General features: G+C 45.5%; 1 protein-coding gene across 1 annotated transcript in view; it reads left to right on the top strand.

The window, feature by feature from the left end:
- Positions 1 to 828: 828 nt before the first annotated feature.
- LOC147606095 (MA3 DOMAIN-CONTAINING TRANSLATION REGULATORY FACTOR 4-like) overlaps positions 829 to 21,444 on the top strand; it is a 46,529-nt gene continuing 25,913 nt past the window's right edge. Inside the window, exons 1-2 of the mRNA XM_086792844.1 lie at positions 829 to 1,457; positions 1,875 to 1,969. Of these exons, the coding sequence (XP_086648970.1) occupies positions 1,226 to 1,457; positions 1,875 to 1,969 (327 nt within the window). The 5' untranslated portion in view covers positions 829 to 1,225. The remainder of the gene's footprint in view (positions 1,458 to 1,874; positions 1,970 to 21,444) is intronic.

Below are 21,444 nucleotides of genomic sequence, written 5' to 3'. Positions count from 1 at the left end.
ATTAAATAAGAGCACATTTGACTTCATCATTATTGAGAAAGAAGGAATGCATAAGAAGAGCTCCCTTTATGAAGAAGACATTAAATAATGAACACAAGAAAAGATTTGACTTCATGTCCGTGATCATTATTGAGAAAGAAGGAACACATAAGAAGAGCTCCCTTTGTGAAGAAGACATTAAAAATAAATAAAAACCAAAAAATGGGTGAACACTAGAAATTTCGTTGGGAGAACACTAGAAATTTAACGATAATAATGAACACAAGAGAAGATTTGACTTCATGTCCGTGATCATTATTCAGAAAGAAGGAACACATAAGAAGAGCTCCCTTTGTGAAGAAGACATTAAAAATAAATAAAACCAAAAAATGGGAGAACACTAGAAATTTAATGCTAATATGTCAACCAACTAGCTATGGCAAACAAATGAACAGTGGAGCATGCACACTCACATTCTAATGGTTGTGCCCTTGTTCCTCTGAAAGCCCTTGTACTCATACTCATTCATTGTTTACTTCAAATGCTAAAAAGAAGAAAAACAAAGAGAAGAAGAAAACTCCACCAATCTTTATATCCATCATACTAACATCCCCACAGTTCACCCATCCTTTCTGGAGAGACGAGAGACCAATCATGCGACATCTACCAACTCTTGCAGTGAGAAAGGTTAAACGAGAGTGGTGAAAAACCATGATTGTTGGAAATAGGCGATGAATTTATCTATTTCAAGGTATTCTTCCACGATTCACACACGAATATGTGTGCAAAATGTTTTTTTCCATTAATTAATCCACGGTCGATTAAGGTTGAAAATACGATACTAGAGGCGGGTCACAAACTGATTGATGCCATTGCCCATAAAAACAGGTTCCAACGACACACTGAGTGGTCAGTCCTGCTGACTAATCTTTCAGCTGACATGCAGTATATATATCCATAAGACGGAGAGGGTTTTTTTGAGAGCAACAAGGAAAAGAAAGGGGAAGGCCAAGCGCCATAGCCATAGCTGTTGCATACCCGCTAACTAAGCGTCAGCTACTGTCGCCCAGCCGAGCTTTCCTTTCCTCTGCCTACGGCGAGGAAAGGAGAAGACAGGTCTCGTCATCGCGGCAAAGCCTTTTGACTCCGAGTTTTTCTAGGTTTTGGGTTAGGTTTAGGATTATCTATCGTCACCATCATTATCTTAGTAAAGCCCTGGAATCTCTGAGCCTTTTAAGGTTAGGCCATGGCTTCTCCTCAACAGGATGGCTTTCTCACTGAAGGGCAACGGGAGCTACTGAGATCTATGTCCTTTGGCAGCAACACCTCTGCATCGGAAGCTTCATCGCCAAGAGGCTCCTCCGACTTGGCTAGGCAAGGAAGCAACGCTGCTGCTGCCGCCGCCGCCGGAGGGAAACCTCCCGTCCTTAAGCACGACAGGCGCTCGCACTCTGGGAAGCTCGGTCGTCCTAAGAAAGGTATGGCCTGTTTTTTCCATGTATTCTAGGGTCATGTTTTCTGCTTTGCTGGTTGATCTTAGGGTTTATCCATGGTAAATCTCAGATTGATTCACGTGCAAACACAGCTTTAATGGCTTAGTAACAATGTACTAATGCTCATGGTATATTATCTAGTAGCAGTGTTCATGTAGCAACCCCAATGCTCATCCGTGTAGAAGTCTGCTGCCTATTTTGTGGCATGACGAGCAGGAGTTGGCTGGTCAGGGATGGGCTGTCACTGCCTGCCATCCGCATTTGGCGGAGAGCTCACCTCCTACGGGGATCAAGATTAGGTTGTTCAATGGCAATGCAGAGGAAGTCTATCTTGTATGGTTTAAATAAAATTTTTCCTAGTAGAGTCAACAGTTTGGAATCCTTTTCTTTTGTCAAGTCCAGGTGGTGCTGGAGGCAGAGGTACATGGGGTTCACCGCTAGAGATTGGTGGGGAGGCCCGTGTTGATCGCAATGACCCCAACTACAATAGTGAAGAGGTGAGCATTTATCAAGACTATTTTTTGCATGATAAAGGTACCTTTCATTTTAGAGATTTTTTGTTTAAGACCGCAAATTTTGGAGGGGAGAGAGATTCACTTCGGGGATCTAGAAGGGTTGGTTTTTGTGGGGGAGGTTAAGTGGCATGATTAGGAAAGGTGCTTCGTGCATCTCAACTGGTCTTTGGAAAGAATAATACACACTTACAACCTGAATATGCTAACTTAAAGATCATTCGGGTGCCACACTTTTCTTCCAATATTTTTGATACAGCTAAGTAAGGTGTTATTTGTTCTCAACTTTTTAGATTCTCTCGTGTTTGCTCTACTAAATTTGCCTTTATCTCTCAATCATGCCATCTTATTTTGCTGCATATCGAAAAAGGTTATAGTTTCAATAAGATTTTGAAAAAGGTTCGTTCTTACATGAATCGTAGTAAGTTTATCTTTGGTATTTCAGCTTTTGGAATGTTTAAAAATGATAAGGAGTAAGTTTTATAGAAGTGGAGAGCTGAAAAGCCCACTTAATTCATAATTCAATGCTCTTTTTTGTAAAAGTGGCTTGTTCTAGCTTAGAGTAGAGTTTGTTGTTTTAACTTAGAGTAGGCCTTGTTTAGTCTTTTTGTAATAACTTTCTCGCTCTAGCTTAATATAGACTTAGTTTGGTTCTTTCTTATGTTTTGTGATTCTTTGTTGTTATACCTTAGAGCGGACTTTGAGTGCTAGTCTCTATCATGGTTGAGTATGCCCATCTCCTTCGGAGAGTGATAGAAACTCAGTTCGCTGGTTTTATAAAGCATGTTCTTTTGGACTAACCTTATACAAACCTGCATCTAACCTTGGGCACTGGTGACATGAGTAAGAATGTCATAGCTTATTGTCCACGCTATGCATGATAGAGTTGATGAACGTACACTTCATGTTCGGACAGATAGCGGAGTTGTACTTTAGGTAGTCGTGTGTTGTGCATGTGTCTTTCCATTCCTATGGTCTATCTTCTCTATTGTTTCTTTGCACATTAGACACAAGTCTACCACATTTGGTATTGAAGTCTAGGGAATCTTTGAATTTTTACTTTTTTGGCACCCGTGCGCATTGATTACTTGGATAGGATAGAGCTCCTAGATTCGAGGAGTGCACAAGATCGGGTTTGAGAAATGTCTTTATTTGTGTTCTCAGTGATCATTGTCTATTCATCATGATTATTGATCAACTTGCAGCCTTGCCCGTTAGCATGAAAGCGAGTATTGACGCACAAACGGTGTGTATGGAGGCATCTTAATAGGGTGGCAATGGCATTGGGGATTCTAACTCTGGGACTTCGCAAGTCCACAAAAAGAAGGGCACATAGATTCTTATTGACTGAGTTGTTAAGGCCATGGAGGGTAAGCCCAATTCTAGTGGGGGAGTGTCATTCCACATGCAACAACTTAACACATCGAGAGGATTCATCAACGCCATCACAAGAGTTGGCCAAAGAGTTCACTTTCTTTAGCAACATAGGTGATTTCTTCATAGATGGGGCCACAAGAGGACATGCCAGTGGATGTGCCTTCAGCACTAGAGGTTTTACCAGAAGATGAGATTTCATCGAAGATAACTTTGTTAGTAGCCGGTTAGATAGAGGACGAGGTTTTTTTTTCGTTGTATTGCAAGACAAGCTTTCCAGCGAGTGTTTCAAAATGAAGTGTCCATAGGGAGAACCAAGTATCAGTGCACAACAAGCAGGGGGATGTTGGTCTAAGCATACTAGCACCTAGAGGTACTCGCGGTTGATGGAGCTATTCTAAGAAACCACAAGTTTCTGTTTGATTCGTTCAATCGTCAAGACATATGTGGGGCTAGAATACATGCACCTATGTGCTAGGTTTTTTCGGGGATGGGAAGAAGTGTGGCGGAATCACATATACAACGCACACACTCGATTCATTAACTACTACTTTGTATTATGTACAAGAAAGACCCTAGAGAATGGCTGAGCAAAACTCTACTATCCAAACTCCAGTCTCTTATGCATTGGCTTTGATGGATCACAAGAACTGCTGGCACGGTCTCCAATGCACTGTGAAGAAAGAAAGCAAAACCAAGAACCATACTCCTAAAAAACGCTGCACCAAATTTGTATTCATCAGTATTGCTCGGCACCTGGATGTTTAAAACCACCCATGTCTTGTGGAACATACTCCAAGTAATACATCCATTGATTTATCGAAGGCAAAATTTTGGTTGTTGTCGGTACGGTCTCCAAGAAATTTGTGTACTATGAAGCTACATCAATTGGCCTATCCTCCCATGACGAAGACAAATTTGATGACATGTCCTCCTATGGTGCCTCCATGACATTAGACGCTAAAGATACTCCACCCAATGCAAACGGTAGGTGAGGCGTGTCGCTCTTCAGGGGTGAGGTGAGTCACCGAGGCTCCCCTACTTGCCTTGTCCTTACCATTCTTGGCTTGGCTACCCTTGTCTTTGCCTTTCTATCTATTGCCCTTGTTGATGAGTCCAGACTTGGAACTTTTCTTTGTCTCAAAGGTTGTAGCAAGAACTCATTTAAAAGATCATGGGGCCGATGTACGCCAACGTTCGCGTTCAAAGACAGTTTCAAACCATCCACAAATCGCTCAACATGCCCTGACCATCGGACGGTCCTTGGGAGCATGAGCAAAAGCTTCTAGAAATGAGCGAGATAGTCGGTTATCGATTCACCATGTTTTGGAAGAACATGCTCACAGTGTTTCTTTAATTCATACTCGTAATCTACTGGAATAAATTGCTTTAAGATTGCCTTGTGGCAGTCATCTCAACAAGTCACGGAGTGGTGCCTAATTTGGTCTTCAAACCAGCACCCGTCAAAGCTGTACGTACCAAATGGACCAGAAAAATATGTGAACCACTTGCTGTACTTCTCCGTCCATCTTTCCGTTGAACTTGGGAGGCTTCAAAAGTTTCAATAATTGAGCTGGTTTCTCATGAGGCATGGAGGAAGAACTCGTCAAATTGGTAGTCCCTCGATGTCAAGCCAGTGGTGGTGAGAAGGAACTGTCTAGAGAATCCGATGGAGAGGGACTTCGCGAAGGAGATCGTCAATGACGAGAACGTCTCTCTTGTCGACTACGAGTAGGTCTAGAATGATAATGAGTGCCGGATTGGGAGCAAAGCTCATCAAGTACATCCTTGCCTGCATCCAAAGGAGTGAAAAATCCTCCTCCAAAAAGTTTTGCCACTTCGTCCTCGAAATCGTCCAAGAGTTGCTCCGAAGCATGGGCCCTTGGGGATTCCAGATCTAGATTCGGAGATTGGAGTACTAGGGGCTCGAGGTGCCAACTCCATCCTTTTGAGACGGGTAGATATAGCCTCCATTTTAGCTGCTTGTGCTTCCATGGATGTCTTCATGCTTATTGAGTTGTGAATTCATGATAAATATCAAGTGATCAACGACCAGGTTGTTAGACATCATCCCCCACTTGCTGGCTTCCTATTTGGTGCCCTATTTTAGCCTCTAGGGCTGACCATGTTAGTCAGAGGGGCTGGTCACCCCACTTATATTCTACCCATATTTATTCCCCATTTATGGTCCTGGGTATTTTTCCCCAGTCGTGGAGGTTCTTTTGCTCTAGTCGGCTGTCTACATATAGGGGTATATATAGCCGGCATGCCTCCCTCATATTTATTTCATTGCTTGCCTAGCTTGTCTAGCTGCAGTCCCTCACTTACAAGGGTTCTCCCCTCTTGCTCGGGACATGTATTTGGTGATGATATTGAGAGCAGGTTCTCACCTGTGTTTTCTCTCCATACTGAGGGTGCGGAGTGGGGAGCTGTGGACACCCCCTTCATTGATGTACACCATTTTATACCCCCAGTATGGTACAGGATTGAGCTAGCTAGGTTGCATATCATGATTGTATACTCCATGCATATAGCTTTGCATTCTCCTAGTAGTAGAGCTCCATCCCCTGCACACCCAGATTCAGCTTTTTTGTTCAGTACTTTTTCATTTTGTTGGGATGACAGAGGATACCCCATACAGGTACTCCGATTTGTCTCATAGGCCGAGTTCGGTCTTTTGGAAGACGTTAATAAAATCTTTCTTTCTTTCTTTCTTTCTTTCTCTCTCACTCTTTCTCCTGTGTTTCCACTTTCCCTTCTTCCGCTGCACATTCTATCATGGTATCAGAGCGCCGGTGATTTTCAGAGTTGGATGCTCCCTCCTCTACCTCTTTATATCTGCATTTTTCCGCCCATGGACAGATCTGCGTTTTTTGTGTTCATGCGTTGAAGCTTGCATTTCTTCAAGGGCTGATTGATCCCCATCCAATGGGCTGCAGTTTCCTCTCTTCAGGGCGTCAGTTTGCAGCTTCTTGGCAACTTGACAAGGGTGTTTTTTTTGGACAGCATACCTGTCCTTGGTGGCATCTTCCAGGGGTTCTTAGGTGTTTTTTTCAGGACTGGACAGCAACATAGCTGTCCCAAACAGGCTGTGTTTTTTGGCTTGTTTGGGCTTGCTTTCCTAGCCCTGATCTTAGAGCTCTCTTAGAGCTCTCTGGGCTCCCTTTTGCCTATCCTTTTTGGTTATCTTGTGCCATCCCTCCACCCCCTGATTGTTCTCTGCAAACAGTTCTTGATCTGAGGCTTAAGCGTTTCCATATTCAGCCCGTTCTGCAGCCCCTCATATCTCTGCGTTTTCAGATTTGCAGCCATGGTTGCTGCGTTTTTCTGAACCGATCTTGCTAATAGCTCTACCTTCACTTGGGCTTCATCTGTTGGACCCGAAGGTACCTTCTCTTCAGCGTTTTTTCCTCATAGGAGGTGTGGGCACTGGTTGGCCTGAATTTTCAGGTTTGTAGCCCTTATTTGGCTGCGTTTTCTTCTCCAGTGGACACAGATCACTTGCAGAGGGGGTTTCTTGATTGGATTGTGGCTTTGGAGGCAGTTTGGTACTTGAGGAGGATTCCGAATTTCTGATTTCAGTCAGCGTTTTGCTGATTTTGGAGCATCTATACCTGTGTTTTGTTCTTGGCCTACACGGTTTCCCGGTTTCTACATGTTCCTTGCCTTCTGTTGTTGGCAGTGGAGTGATATTTTTGCTTGATAGCAGTGTTTTGGCTGCGTTTTGCTTCCCATAGGAGTTTTCTACACTCAGAGGGAGCCTTTCTCCAGCTACTTCACTTGAGGATCAGTTTCGGGGGCTGTGTTGTATCTGTGCAGACTTTCTTCTTTGACATGAGTTTACAGTTATTTGGAGGAGAGCAGTGATCTTTTCAGAGATCCTGAGCAGAGTTTATTTTGTCCGAGCTTGTGTTCTTTGCCGTATTTGTAGAACAAGGAGGGTGTTTTGCCCTTTGCGGTGTGATCCTTTCACATGGATCTTTTATCTGTTTGCTGATTCTTGGGATCTGGTTCTACTTCTGGAACAGTCTTTTGCAATCTGTGATGCTTTTGAGGACTTTGTTACCACTGCAATTTATATTCCTGCTTCCCTTCCTCATTGTGAGGAGTCTATCTTTGCATCTCTTTGTGATGCTTCTGTGGATGCTCCTCCCTTGCCAGTTCTGTTGGCTTGTTGTTTTGGAGGATGGTTTTTTGGACCCAGTGGGATGCTTTGGATCTGTGGTTGCTAACCGTGCCTGGGGCACAGTGGTATTTCAAGAGTTTTTTGGATTTGGATTAGAATCAGGTTGGACTTATAATGTCCGACGATATTGTTTTCAGAGGGGGATGTGGAGTCCTTTTATCTTGCGATGCACACCTCAGTGGTGTGTACTTATGTATAGCATTGGGCAACTCATGTTATGGAGTTTGAGGAGATGGACCCTATCTTTTCTACAGAGTCTTTACATCTTGCGAACTTGTGTTTTCTCTCCATCTCTCTCTCTCTCTCTCTCTCACTCTCTCTCCTGTGGTTCCACTTTCCCTTCTTCCGTTGCACATTTTATCACAGGTGAGGGATTTCAGCCCTGCGCGATGAGGTAAGGGTTTAATGGGAGTCGGGACAGGGAATGTGACATGCGGAAGCTTCGGGGAAGATTGGTAACTTCAATGCTCAGAAATCAGCACACTTTTCGCGATTGAATTAACGCACAAAACTGAATGAAGATGTGCAGAAAATAGAGAGAGAGAGAGGGAGAGAGGAGAGGACACAATATTGGGTCCCAAATACCCTCTGTAGGGCCCCCACCACGAGTGGTGTATTTGCTTTATTAGAATGATGCAAATCTGAAAAGAAAATACAGAAAACTTGACCTTTCTTGGCTGAGATAACTTTGCCCTTGACCTGCAGTCCTTCACCCCTTTGCGTTAGCAAATCCTTGGCTGTCCTGGCCCTTGATTAGCCTTGGCTCTTGGTGAATTATGAGATGAAGGAATGGACTTGGGGCCTTGGTATTTATACTACCTAGAAAAGGCAGTCAGCCAGTTCAAGTCTAGTCGGTTGGCATAAATTCATCCCACGACTGAATAAACAGCATTAAATGCTACATAAAATCTGCCCATGCTTCCCTTCTTACCTGGGCATTAGACGCATGGATTTCTAGAGCCCTGGGCATTGAATACTGGCTGTCTTGAATGTTGGGGAGCCTGTATGGGCTGCCCCATACTTGCCCTACAGACATCAAAAGAGTGGTTGACTTGTCGGCTGTCCCTAGCATGCCCCTAGGGCTGTCCTACAGCCCTCCATGGCCTACCCATGGCTGGTGGGTACAGCTAGGACCTTCTTGGCCCTTATGGGGGTGGTTGGATGTATTCAATCATACCTCCAAACTGTTGGAAGATTTGACTCCACCTGGCCTGTCGATCACTCCACTGGGCACTTGGCATAGTCTGAAGCCACTTAAGTGCTTGGTGGTCTGTTTTCACTGTGAAAGCCTGTCCATAAAGAAAAGGCTTCCAATGTTTGAGCGCTGTGATCACACCCAAAAGCTCTTTGTCATATACCGAATAATTCTTTTCGGCGACATCCAACTTTTTGCTGTAATAGGCCACGGGTCTATTGTCCTGTTGGAGGACTGCACCTATGGCTACGTTGCTGGCATCGGTGATGACCTCGAAAGGTTCGTCCCATGATGCTAACTTTAATACAGGTTCTTCTGAGGCAGCTTTCTGGAGTGCACGGAATGCATCAAGTGCCTTACCTGTAACTGAGACTTTCTGCTTGCGAGTCTTCACCCCCTTGAGCAAGTCTGTTAGAGGTGCTGCAAGGTTGGAAAACTGATGGACATGGGTACTATAGGCCTGACAAAGACCTACGAATGAACGGATTTCTTGGGCGGTCTTAGGAATATCCCAATCTAAGATCTCCTGAACCTTTGATGGGTCGAGTCTAATCCCATCGGAACCGATGATGTAGCCCAAATACTGAACTTCCTTAACACCAAAGATAGACTTTTTGGCGTTTATGTAGAGCTGATTATCTCGCAAAAGTTGCAAGACTTTCTCCACATCTTTCTCATGCTGCTCCGCAGTGGCTGAGAAGGCTAGTATGTCATCGAGGAATATGAAAACACACTTCCCAATGTGGACTGCGAAAATCCTAGACATCATCTTATTGAACGTTGCTGGTGTATTTGTAAGCCCAAAAGGCATGACTACGAACTCGTAGTGACCACGCTCTGTCCTGAAAGCTGTTTTTGGAATGTCAGCTTCAAAAATGCGGACCTGATGGTAACCACTCTTGAGGTCGATCTTAGTGAAAAACTTAGCACCGTCTAAACGCTCCAAAATGTACTCTATCCTAGGCATAGGAAACTTATTCTTGATAGTGAGTTTGTTTAATGCCTTGTAGTCTACACAAAGGCGTGCAGACTTGTCCTTCTTTTGGACAAATAGGATAGGTGCAGCAAATGGGGAGGAAGAAGGCCGAATGAATCCGGCTCGGAGAAGCTCAGATAACTGCTTTTCCAACTCGCCCTCTAAAGTCTTGGAAAGATGATAGGGAAACCTGCTAGGAGGATCTGATCCAGGGACCAAATCAATGTGATGGTCCTCAAGGCGAGAGGGTGGGAGACTGGGTGGGAGATGTCACCAATTGGCCGACCATTTGGTCCATTCCTAGTTTTTGCGTCTCGTTCACTTGAGGCCAGGCCGGTGTCTCATGTGAAGAGGCCAGTAGGAGCCAGACTGGTGCCACACGTGTGTTAGCAGGATGGTGTCGTATGGACGGGAGCCAGATCAGTGCCACCCGTGTATGACCTGGAGTGTGTTCGATCCATGGGACTGTCACGCCATGGAAGAGCCAGTATTCGTGCCGTGTTTTACCTATGGGACTGTCACACCATAGGGAAACTCGTGCCTGGAACTGTGTCTTACCTATGGGACTGTCACTCCACAGGAAGACCAGGTTTTTATGTTTTATGTCGTGCCAGTTTTGTGCCGACAGATATTTTGTACATGTTCCATGAACGGGAGATATGTCCATGTTACTATTTGCACATGCACACATATTTTGCATGTTTGAAACTGTTTTCGCATGACATGTATTTGTGTGTTTGCCTGCCTGACGTGTTACTTACTGAGCGGGGACGCCTGCCAGTGAGTCGTGAAGTCTGCTCTGTATTCTGATAAGTTTCAGTGCATGTGAACAGGTGGTAAGTATATGGTACTTGTTGTTTTACTATTTAAATTCTAACCCCTTTGTTTTATAAGGTTAGGGGTTCACACTTATTTAAAAGTGGGCACCCCCTTTGGGCACCCACTTAGGGGCCAAGGTGGGGAGCCCCACTTTTAAGTGAGTGTGGGGGTGGGCATGGTCACCTACCCCCACTAGTCCCCCACATGCAAACGTGGGTATGACCAAGGTTATCTCCACATGATAATTATTAAATAAAGCTTTCTCCATCAAGCGGAATCATCCATCGCTTCTATTTTTCTTTTGCGTTGGTTCATCACCCTACGGTTTGCATCGTTTGCTGTTGGCGGCTGCCACCTATGTTTCTGCTCTGCTAGGCCATCTCCTCTTTTGGTCATAACTAAGCGACTAAACTTTGCAGCCAGGCCACTACAGCAGCACAGAGGCGGCTGCTCCTGACTACAGCGTGCTGCCTTTGCTCCTACAGGCGACTGCCTACACTTTGGCTGCCGCTGCTGCACCTGCCCCTCTACAGGCGACTGAGCTTGCTGCTGCAGGCGGCTGCCTTCTCTTTCCACCTCTACAGGCGACTCCTCCAACGGGCTATACCCTCTGCTGCCGGCTGCGCTTGCCCCTCTACAGGCTGGCTGCAACTACCCCCCACAGGCGGCAGCATACTTGAAGGCTGGCGCTGCTTTTCTCCTCTGCACTCAGACGTGGATTCCACCTCCACAAGGACTGTTGTGGCTGCTCTCACAGGCGGCTACTGACAGGCTGCCATTTTCTCTACCCTCAGGACAATGTCCACCACCAGTAAGTTGTGCTCATTCTATCACAACAGGCGGCTGTGGCCTTTCGTGGTGGTGCTTGTCTTGGTGGTTCACCACGAGGCAACTGCTTCTTCATCAAGGGTGGTTTCATCTTCTTCATACTTCGAGTATGGGTTTTCTATCAACCATCTACAAGTAAGTGATTTTCAGATTTGAGTAAAGCATTTAATGTTTAAATCTGATAAGGGATTCATCCCTCTACGGCCACACCCGTTCGGTGCCGGGTTGTCCAAGCTGAATTGGCGAACCTCGGTCCAAAGGTGCTGAGATCGGGAGAGCCATGCGTTAGTACGAGAGCGCCTGTTTGTGCATGGTCTCGGAACACCAGTGAGGCGCTCTCCGCGGAGTCCAGTGAAAGCACAGGACCGTAGCGATTGGACCACACTAGTGGTCGTTCTGCTTCGAGTTTTCTTCATCGAATTCCGAGCCTACTTGTTTGGTACTGTTTTCATATGTACATGGACATTATCTGGTTCTCAGAACCCATGGAGCATTGTATTCTTTAAATACTCCCAATAAATATATCATATATTGAGGGGGGGGTCGGCCCGTTCCGGCCCTAGTGCTGGTGTCCATCTTTCCATTTCTGTTCATTTAAATTCAAGTTGTTTTAAAGTTGTCCATTTCAAATTTGTGGTTTTAAAGTTGTGCTATTAAGCGTGTGGGTGTCCAACGGAGTCCTTCCCACTTGACGGGATCGGTTTCATTGGTATCAGAGCACGGTTGTTTCCCTCTTCCTAGTGGGGAAACGAACTTGTGTACTGGACATCCTGCTTTTAGCAAACTTTGAACACAATGGACAGCCAAAGCAACCCTTTGGAAGTACCAAATTCGAGGGGTCCATCTAGTGCTTCTCGTGGGTCTGATGCCCTGCGTGGTAGGCACAAGCCCCTTGAAAGGGTTCTTGATAGTGAATCCAAGGGTCAACTGTCTCCAGGGAAGACAGTTATGCTTGAACAAGAGCCTGATGCTATGAGGGCTGAAATGGAACATATTAGAAAACTTTTGCAGGCTCAAGAGCAAGAATTAAAGTTTTTGCATGAAGATCCACATCTGCAAAGTGCTATTGAAGCCAGGAAGGCTGATGCTATGGTTGATGTAACCTTTGAATCAATGGCTCGTGAAGTGGGCAAGAAACCAAGGGAGTTGGCACTTGCCTATCTCCTTCGCAAAGGTGATATCAAAGAGGGGGATGACGGAGAGCTAAAATTCAGAAATCCACCTCGTTTGAAGCATGGAGATCTCGCATCCCAAAGGCTGAAATCTTTTATGCAAAAGGAAGAGGTGACTGTCACCTCTCGTCATGCATCCTCTCCCCAAGGCACTAAGCCTGACAGATTTATGTATGCCAGTGCTCATGGAGGGCACGAAAGTCACCTGCATGCAAGATATGTATCTCATGGTGACAGGTCTGCTTCCAGAAAAATTTTGCCTTCTGAGTTGTCTCATGGAGAGACTATGCCATATGCAGGTAACTCACATGCATCTGAGCTTCGAGTTCGTGGAGCACATGCCACCGTGCCCCATGAAGCTTCTATGACGGCCCATGGAGCCCATGCAGATAGGGCTACCCCGTTGGATAAGGGGAAAAGAAAAAGAGAGGACCATGAGCCTCATGCCAGGAAGCTCAAGGAATTCAAAGCAGGTGATGAATCTGTCAAATTTGATGTCTTTCATGGTGAACATGATGCTTCTAAGGTGTTAGCGTTTGTGGCACAGTTCGACATTGCTTTTAGCGATGAGGACTTTACAAAAAAGTCAAAAGTGCGCCATGCTAGCATGTTTCTGAAAGGCACTGCTGCCCATTGGTGGATCACCGAAAAGATCACCAAGGATCCCATCTCTACTTGGAAGGAATTCAAGACAGATTTTATGCTCAGTTCTTGCCACCCAATGCAGAGCAAACTCTCACTCAAAAGTGGGACAGGCTGGAACAAAAAGATAATGAGAGTGTGCAACAGTATGTTAACAAATTTTGGAAAGTGTTGCTGGAAGTGACTCCCTTTATGCTAATCACAGAAGATGAAAGAAAGAGGAAGTTTCGTTCTGGATTGCAACCTGCCTATAGATCGGGTATTGAATTGCACCCAAAACATACGTTGCAACAACTCACAGCTTCTGCCCTTGCTACAGAGCAATTGGTGCTCAAGATCAAGCAGGATCAAGGAGGTTCCAAGGCAAAGGACAAGGCTGTCCCAAATCAGCAAAAGGGTGGACAGCCACCTAAAAAGAACTTTCGGGAGCCTTACAAGGGTGGTAAAGCTGAAAATTACACATCCAAAGAACAGGGCCCAAGAAAGAACAAACTTGGATTAACCCCGGAGCAAAGAGAGCAATATGCTAAGGATGGAAAATGCTTTTCTTGTGGTAGCGAAGACCACATGTTCCGACAATGCCCAGATCGCAAACCAAAGCACGAGGACAAGCACACCAAAGCAAATGTTCATGCAGTTCCTGATGTGCAAGGTAATACAGGTCATGATGCAAAAGAGCGTATGGTTTGCAAGGCTTGGGGGCAAATCAAGGATCAGCCCGCACTATTTATGTTTGATGACTGTGCAACTGACAATTTCATCTCTATGCAAATGGCAGCTGCATTGGGTATTGAGGTTGAAAACATGGGACCTCAGATTGAAGCCGAAGCTGCATTTATTGGTAAAGAGGTGCAGGTTACCCCTTTGATTGGGAAGTTGCGTATCCATATACAGGGCTATCTTGATAATGAGCATTTCTTAGTTGCTCCTCTGAATGGATGTGATGTATTGTTGGGCAAGCCGTGGCACCATAGGCTTGAGCCCCGCAAAGACTACAAGTCTAATATGATTTCTTTTATGCATAAAGGCCGCATGCATTTTATTGATGCTGGCAAAGAAGGGGATTCTATCCCAGTTGTATCACACATCCAAATTAATAAAGCAATGAAAAAGAGTCTTTCAGCGTACTTGGTTTTTGTGCGTGATAGTCTTGTGCCAAATCATCAAAATGTGGATGCTATGTCTAATGATAGGCTGAATTTTCTTAATGCATTCAACGATTGTTTTGCTGACTCATTGCCAGGTGAATTACCTCCCCAAAGGCCCGAAGATCACCGCATAGATCTTGTGCCAGGTAGTTCTCCTCCTAACAAACCCGCATACCGAGTGAGTGCTGCACAGCAAGAAGAAATTATGAAACAGGTCAACGAGCTTTTAGAGAAAGGTTTGGTTCAGCCCAGTTCCTCACCTTACTGCTCTCCTGTACTTCTTGTTCAAAAGAAGGACGGATCATTCCGTATGTGTGTAGACTATAGAGCTTTGAACAAGCTTACCATCAAGAACAGATTCCCAATTCCACGTATTGATGATATCTTGGATAAGCTTGATGGCTCAGCTTGCTTTAGCAGACTTGATTTGAAGAGTGGTTATCACCAGATACGCGTGGTGCCACAAGATGTCCATAAGACTGCATTCAGGACAGCCTTCGGATTATATGAATTCTTGGTAATGCCTTTTGGTCTCACCAATGCTCCTGCTACTTTTAATCGTATGATGGATAGGATATTCCGACCCCATCGCAAGTTTACAGGAGTCTTCTTTGATGATATCTTGGTTTTCTCCAAGAATGAGCAGGAACACAGAACTCATTTGGTCACAGTGTTCGAAGAGTTGCGGAAGCATAAACTTTTCGTCAATGCCAAGAAAAGTGAGTTTTTCCTTTCAGAGATTCATTATCTGGGACATATTGTATCCAAGGATGGAGTTACAATGGATCCTGCAAAGATAGAGACTATTCGGAATTGGCCCGAATTGCAAAACGTACATCAAGTACGTAGTTTTCTGGGATTATGTTCGTATTACAGGCGTTTCATAAGGCATTTTGCTATGATTGCCACTCCTCTACATGATCTCACGAAGAAGAAAATTGCTTTCAAATGGACTTCAAAGGAACAGGATGCTTTCTTGCAGCTCAAGCATGCGATCATATGTGGCCCAGTATTGATTGTTCCTGACTTGCACAAGTCATTCGTGGTTGAATGTGATGCTTGTGGTGATTGCATAGGAGCTGTCCTAAATCAAGAAGGGCATGGAGTTGCATACGAGAGCCGTCGTTTGCATGATGCTGAGCTTCATATGGATATCTATGAGAAAGAGCTCTTGGCTGTAATTCACGCCTTAAAGATATGAAAACATTATCTTCTTGGGGCTGAATTTGTAGTCAAGACAGATCATCAAAGCTTGAGATACTTTCTATCTCAAACTAAGCTTTCAGAGAAGCAGATGAGAATGGCAAACTTTCTTTCCATGTTTCATTTTCAGATTGTGCATACTCCAGGAAAGAAAAATGTAGTGGCCGATGCACTATCTAGGAGGCCTTATATTGCTGCAGTCTCAGTGGCCTCTCATGGAGATCTATCTGCTATGAGAGATTTGTATCATTTGGATGCTGATTTTTGCCATATTTGGACTGATTTGATGGCTGGTCATTCACATGCCTCTTATGTTATCAACGAGGGTTATCTCATGAAGGATAATTGCCTATGTGTGGTGAAGGATTTGCGTTCAAAGGTTATGGACGAATGTCACGCTCCACCATATGCTGGTCATAGAGGTATTATGCCTACTACTCGCATGATTCAGAGGTACTTCTTTTGGCCAAGCATGCGTAAAGACATTGAGGTTTATGTGCGTGCATGTATCACTTGCCAAAAGGTGAAATTTGACAGGCAAAAGCCTCCAGGTTTGCTCCAGCCATTGCCTATTTCCTCGCAACCTTGGGAAAGTATCACGATGGATTTTATTATGGATTTGCCTAGATCCCAGCATGGGAATGATGCTATTTGGACTATTGTGGACAGTTTTAGCAAGCAAGCTCACTTCTTGCCCGTCAAGAAAACCATTAAAGCTGATCATATGGTAAAGCTTTTTCTTGCTAATATTTTCAAGCATCATGGTATGCCTAACTCCATTGTTGGGGATAGAGATCCCAGGACTACAAGCCTATTTTGGAGGGCTTTGTTTGATAATATGGGTACTAAGCTTGAGTTTTCATCAGCTTATCATCCCCAAACGGATGACCAAAGTGAAGCTGCAAATTCAGCCGTGTTGGATTTGTTGAAGTGTTATGTGGCAGATCAAAAGAGTGCATGGGAGAAGTATCTTCCACTTGTTGAGTTTGCCTACAACAATACGATCCATGCTTCCACAGGAAAGGCTCCGTTTGAGATTATTTATGGCAGAGTGGTCTTGCCACCCATCCTTCGTACAAAGGATGAGATTTTTGCAGCTGATGAATATGTTCGTGACTTGGATGTTGCCTTTGGTCAGGTACGGACAGCCATTGCAAGATCTCAGGATAAGCATAAAATGGCTGCTGACAAGCATAGAAGGGACATGGAAGTCAAAGAAGGTGATTGGGTATTGCTGAAATTTGAGAAGGCTAGGCTTCGGAAGAGGCCAGGACGAGAAGGATCATATCCTAAGCTTTCTCCTCGCTATTATGGACCCTTCAAGGTGATTCATAAGATCAATGAAGTGTCCTACAGGCTTGCTCTACCTAGTCATTGGAAGATTCACAATGTTTTTCATGTGAGTCTATTTCGGAAATATGTGGGGCTTGATCCTGATGAGCCTGTCACAGAAGATCCGCCAGAAATTGAAGAGCTTGAGGAGATCCTCCAGCCAGAACAGATTGTTTTTCACAAGGAGAGAAAGCTACCTGCAGGAAAGCTTTCCAGGAGATACCTTGTGAAGTTTAAAAATTATTTGCCTATTGATGCCAAATGGGTAAATGAGGATTATTTTGCAGATTATCCGCATTTGTTGCAGGCATATCTTGAGGCTTTTAAGTTGAGGTCAACTCTTTAGAAGCCCGGGGGGATGTCACCAATTGGCCGACCATTTGGTCCATTCCTAGTTTTTGCGTCTCGTTCACTTGAGGCCAGGCCGGTGTCTCATGTGAAGAGGCCAGTATTTTGCTGACATGGACGGGAGCCAGACTGGTGCCACCCGTGTGTTAGCAGGATGGTGTCGTATGGACGGGAGCCAGATCAGTGCCACCCGTATATGACCTGGAGTGTGTTCGATCCATGGGACTGTCACGCCATGGAAGAGCCAGTATTCGTGCCGTGTTTTACCTATGGGACTGTCACACCGTAGGGAAACTCGTGCCTGGAACTGTGTCTTACCTATGGGACTGTCACTCCATAGGAAGACCAGGTTTTTATGTTTTATGTCGTGCCAGTTTTGTGCCGACAGATATTTTGTACATGTTCCATGAACGGGAGATATGTCCATGTTACTATTTGCACATGCACACATATTTTGCATGTTTGAAACTGTTTTCGCATGACATGTATTTGTGTGTTTGCCTGCCTGACGTGTTACTTACTGAGCGGGGACGCCTGCCAGTGAGTCGTGAAGTCTGCTCTGTATTCTGACAAGTTTCAGTGCATGTGAACAGGTGGTAAGTATATGGTACTTGTTGTTTTACTATTTAAATTCTAACCCCTTTGTTTTATAAGGTTAGGGGTTCACACTTATTTAAAAGTGGGCACCCCCTTTGGGCACCCACTTAGGGGCCAAGGTGGGGAGCCCCACTTTTAAGTGAGTGTGGGGGTGGGCATGGTCACCTACCCCCACTAGTCCCCCACATGCAAACGTGGGTATGACCAAGGTTATCTCCACATGATAATTATTAAATAAAGCTTTCTCCATCAAGCGGAATCATCCATCGCTTCTATTTTTCTTTTGCGTTGGTTCATCACCCTACGGTTTGCATCGTTTGCTGTTGGCGGCTGCCACCTATGTTTCTGCTCTGCTAGGCCATCTCCTCTTTTGGTCATAACTAAGCGACTAAACTTTGCAGCCAGGCCACTACAGCAGCACAGAGGCGGCTGCTCCTGACTACAGCGTGCTGCCTTTGCTCCTACAGGCGACTGCCTACACTCTGGCTGCCGCTGCTGCACCTGCCCCTCTACAGGCGACTGAGCTTGCTGTTGCAGGCGGCTGCCTTCTCTTTCCACCTCTACAGGCGACTCCTCCAACGGGCTATACCCTCTGCTGCCGGCTGCGCTTGCCCCTCTACAGGCTGGCTGCAACTACCCCCCACAGGCGGCAGCATACTTGAAGGCTGGCGCTGCTTTTCTCCTCTGCACTCAGACGTGGATTCCACCTCCACAAGGACTGTTGTGGCTGCTCTCACAGGCGGCTACTGACAGGCTGCCATTTTCTCTACCCTCAGGACAATGTCCACCACCAGTAAGTTGTGCTCATACTATCACAGCAGGCGGCTGTGGCCTTTCGTGGTGGTGCTTGTCTTGGTGGTTCACCACGAGGCAACTGCTTCTTCATCAAGGGTGGTTTCATCTTCTTCATACTTGGAGTATGGGTTTTCTATCAACCATCTACAAGTAAGTGATTTTCAGATTTGAGTAAAGCATTTAATGTTTAAATCTGATAAGGGATTCATCCCTCTACGGCCACACCCGTTCGGTGCCGGGTTGTCCAAGCTGAATTGGCGAACCTCGGTCCAAAGGTGCTGAGATCGGGAGAGCCAGGCGTTAGTACGAGAGTGCCTGTTTGTGCGTGGTCTCGGAACACCAGTGAGGCGCTCTCCGCGGAGTCCAGTGAAAGCCCAGGACCGTAGCGATTGGACCACACTAGTGGTCGTTCTGCTTCGAGTTTTCTTCATCGAATTCCGAGCCTACTTGTTTGGTACTGTTTTCATATGTACATGGACATTATCTGGTTCTCAGAACCCATGGAGCATTGTATTCTTTAAATACTCCCAATAAATATATCATATATTGAGGGGGGGGTCGGCCCGTTCCGGCCCCAGTGCTGGTGTCCATCTTTCCATTTCTGTTCATTTAAATTCAAGTTGTTTTAAAGTTGTCCATTTCAAATTTGTGGTTTTAAAGTTGTGCTATTAAGCGTGTGGGTGTCCAACGGAGTCCTTCCCACTTGACGGGATCGGTTTCAGGAGATCGTCCCTAAGCATAATGTCCTGGTGTCTGGATAGGAGGTCTGCTAACTGAGGGACTGAAGATGTAATGGATGCTACTAATGAGGGAAGGGCGGTTTGAGCACGAACATAAAGGAGTGCTCCTTCTGCTCCCTTGCGGATAGCTCGTCGGGCCTGGAGATGTGAAATCAATGGGATGCCAAGAATGCTTCTATCCCCCCGAATCATGACAGGCTCAGGAAAACCTTTACAAATAGTAAAAGTGTCTTGCCCCCAATTGGGAATAGGCTCATACTGACGGAACCACTGAATTCCTAAGATCATGTCACACCCTAACAGAGGGGAGACGATGAAATCTCGTTGAAATGAGGCCTTCTAAACTTCAAAGGCAAACTGCTGTGCCTTCTGGGAAATGTGGGTGCGAAGACCAGGTGTAAACCCGTCCACATCCAGATGATATGGGACTGATGTGCAGTTCAATTTATTAGCCAACTGGGGAGAGATGGCGTCTTCAGAACTACCCATATCGAAAAGGACTACAAACTGTTGGCCCTGGGCAGAGCCATAAGCTCGGATGAGGCTCTTCTGAGCAGCATCTAGCATCAAATACCACGGATGGCATAGGATGCATGGAATGTAAAAGTTGAACTGCATTTGAGGTAGTAGGCGGGGCTGGAGGAGCTGGGGAGGCTGTGGCAACTATGGCAGAAGGGGCTTTGGCAGCTTGTGCCGCTTGCCATTTGTGGCAATCCTTCTTACCATGCCCTATAATGTGACAGAAAAAACATCTATTTTCTGACTGGTACTTCCTTTGCTCCTCTGGAGGAAGATAACCTCCAGTAATGTCTGCTTTAGCCTTTTCATCAGGGGTTTTCTTAGTCTGAACTGGAGCTATTACTGCTGTCCTTCTTAGCATCTTTAGAAGATGCGTTACCTTTCCCTGTCTGTGCAGCTGATTGCTGCTGCTGGGGTTTGGTACTGGACTGAGATGTCTGCTTGGGCTTGCCCCCGTTGAGCTTCATTTCTTCGTTCTGAGCGAGAGTCAAAGCCCGGTCATATGTACTTGGTTCAAAGTTACGAACTGTGTACCGAATGTTGGAGTCCAATCCTTGAATGAATTGCTCCATCTTGGACTGCTCAGATAACCCTAACTGATGTGCTAAAGTAATAACCTTACCGGAAAACTGAAGCACTGGGGATCCGTTCTGTCTGAGTCCATAGAACTCGTCTTTCAGACCGGTCATGTACTGGGGTGGGAGAAATCTGGTCTTCAGGTCATGGACAAAGATGTTCCAGTCAAAGGCTGTGACACCTGTGGCCTGGTCTGTATGAATACTAGACCAATGCTGCCACCAAGTGACTGCCTCACCAGTGAGATGGGGAGCCGCTAAGTGGACTTTGTCTTGTGGGTTTGTGATCTTAGCTAAAGGAAAATGAGCATTAAACTGATGAATAAATTGATTAACTGATGAATGATCACACTTACCATCATACTTACTGAAATTTGGTTGATTGCGAATGATGGTGGTTGAATACTAGACCAATGCTGCCACCAAGTGACTGCCTCACCAGTGAGATGGGGAGCCGCTAAGTGGACTTTGTCTTGTGGGTTTGTGATCTTAGCTAAAGGAAAATGAGCATTAAACTGATGAATAAATTGATTAACTGATGAATGATCACACTTACCATCATACTTACTGAAATTTGGTTGATTGCGAATGATGGTGGTTGATGCTGCTGCGGGCTGCTGGCTGGTGACACCTATGACTGGGGAGACTGAGGAGAGCTGCTGATACCTCAAGTGTATGGCCTCCTTTTCCCGTTGGTGTTCGAGTAACATACGTTCTCGATCAAGCTCACGTTGGTGTTCCCGAGCGGCGAGTTCAGCCTGACGCCGGTCTTCGTCGATCCTGCGTTGGGCTTCCTCATAGTCCCGTCTTTCTTCTTTATCTCTTCTCCTTTGGGCCTCGTCCTCTCTCCTTTGTTGTTCCATCTGAAAGAAGAGGGATATGTAGTCGGGTGCTGCTGGAGGTGTAGAAGGACGTGCTGCTGCTGCTTCCAAGAGTTGGAGACGCTCCATGAGTAGCTGGTTCTGAGCTCTAAGAAGAGCTATGGTGTCTGCTGTAGGCGGAAGAACAAGG

Source organism: Cibotium barometz, chromosome 58 (genome assembly GCF_041138505.1).
Source record: "Cibotium barometz isolate CiBa-2024 chromosome 58, ASM4113850v1, whole genome shotgun sequence".
In the NCBI taxonomy this organism is placed as follows: Eukaryota; Viridiplantae; Streptophyta; class Polypodiopsida; order Cyatheales; family Cibotiaceae; genus Cibotium; species Cibotium barometz.
The sequence above is the reverse complement of the archived record's forward strand: the minus strand, read 5'-3'. Positions and strand labels throughout refer to the sequence as shown.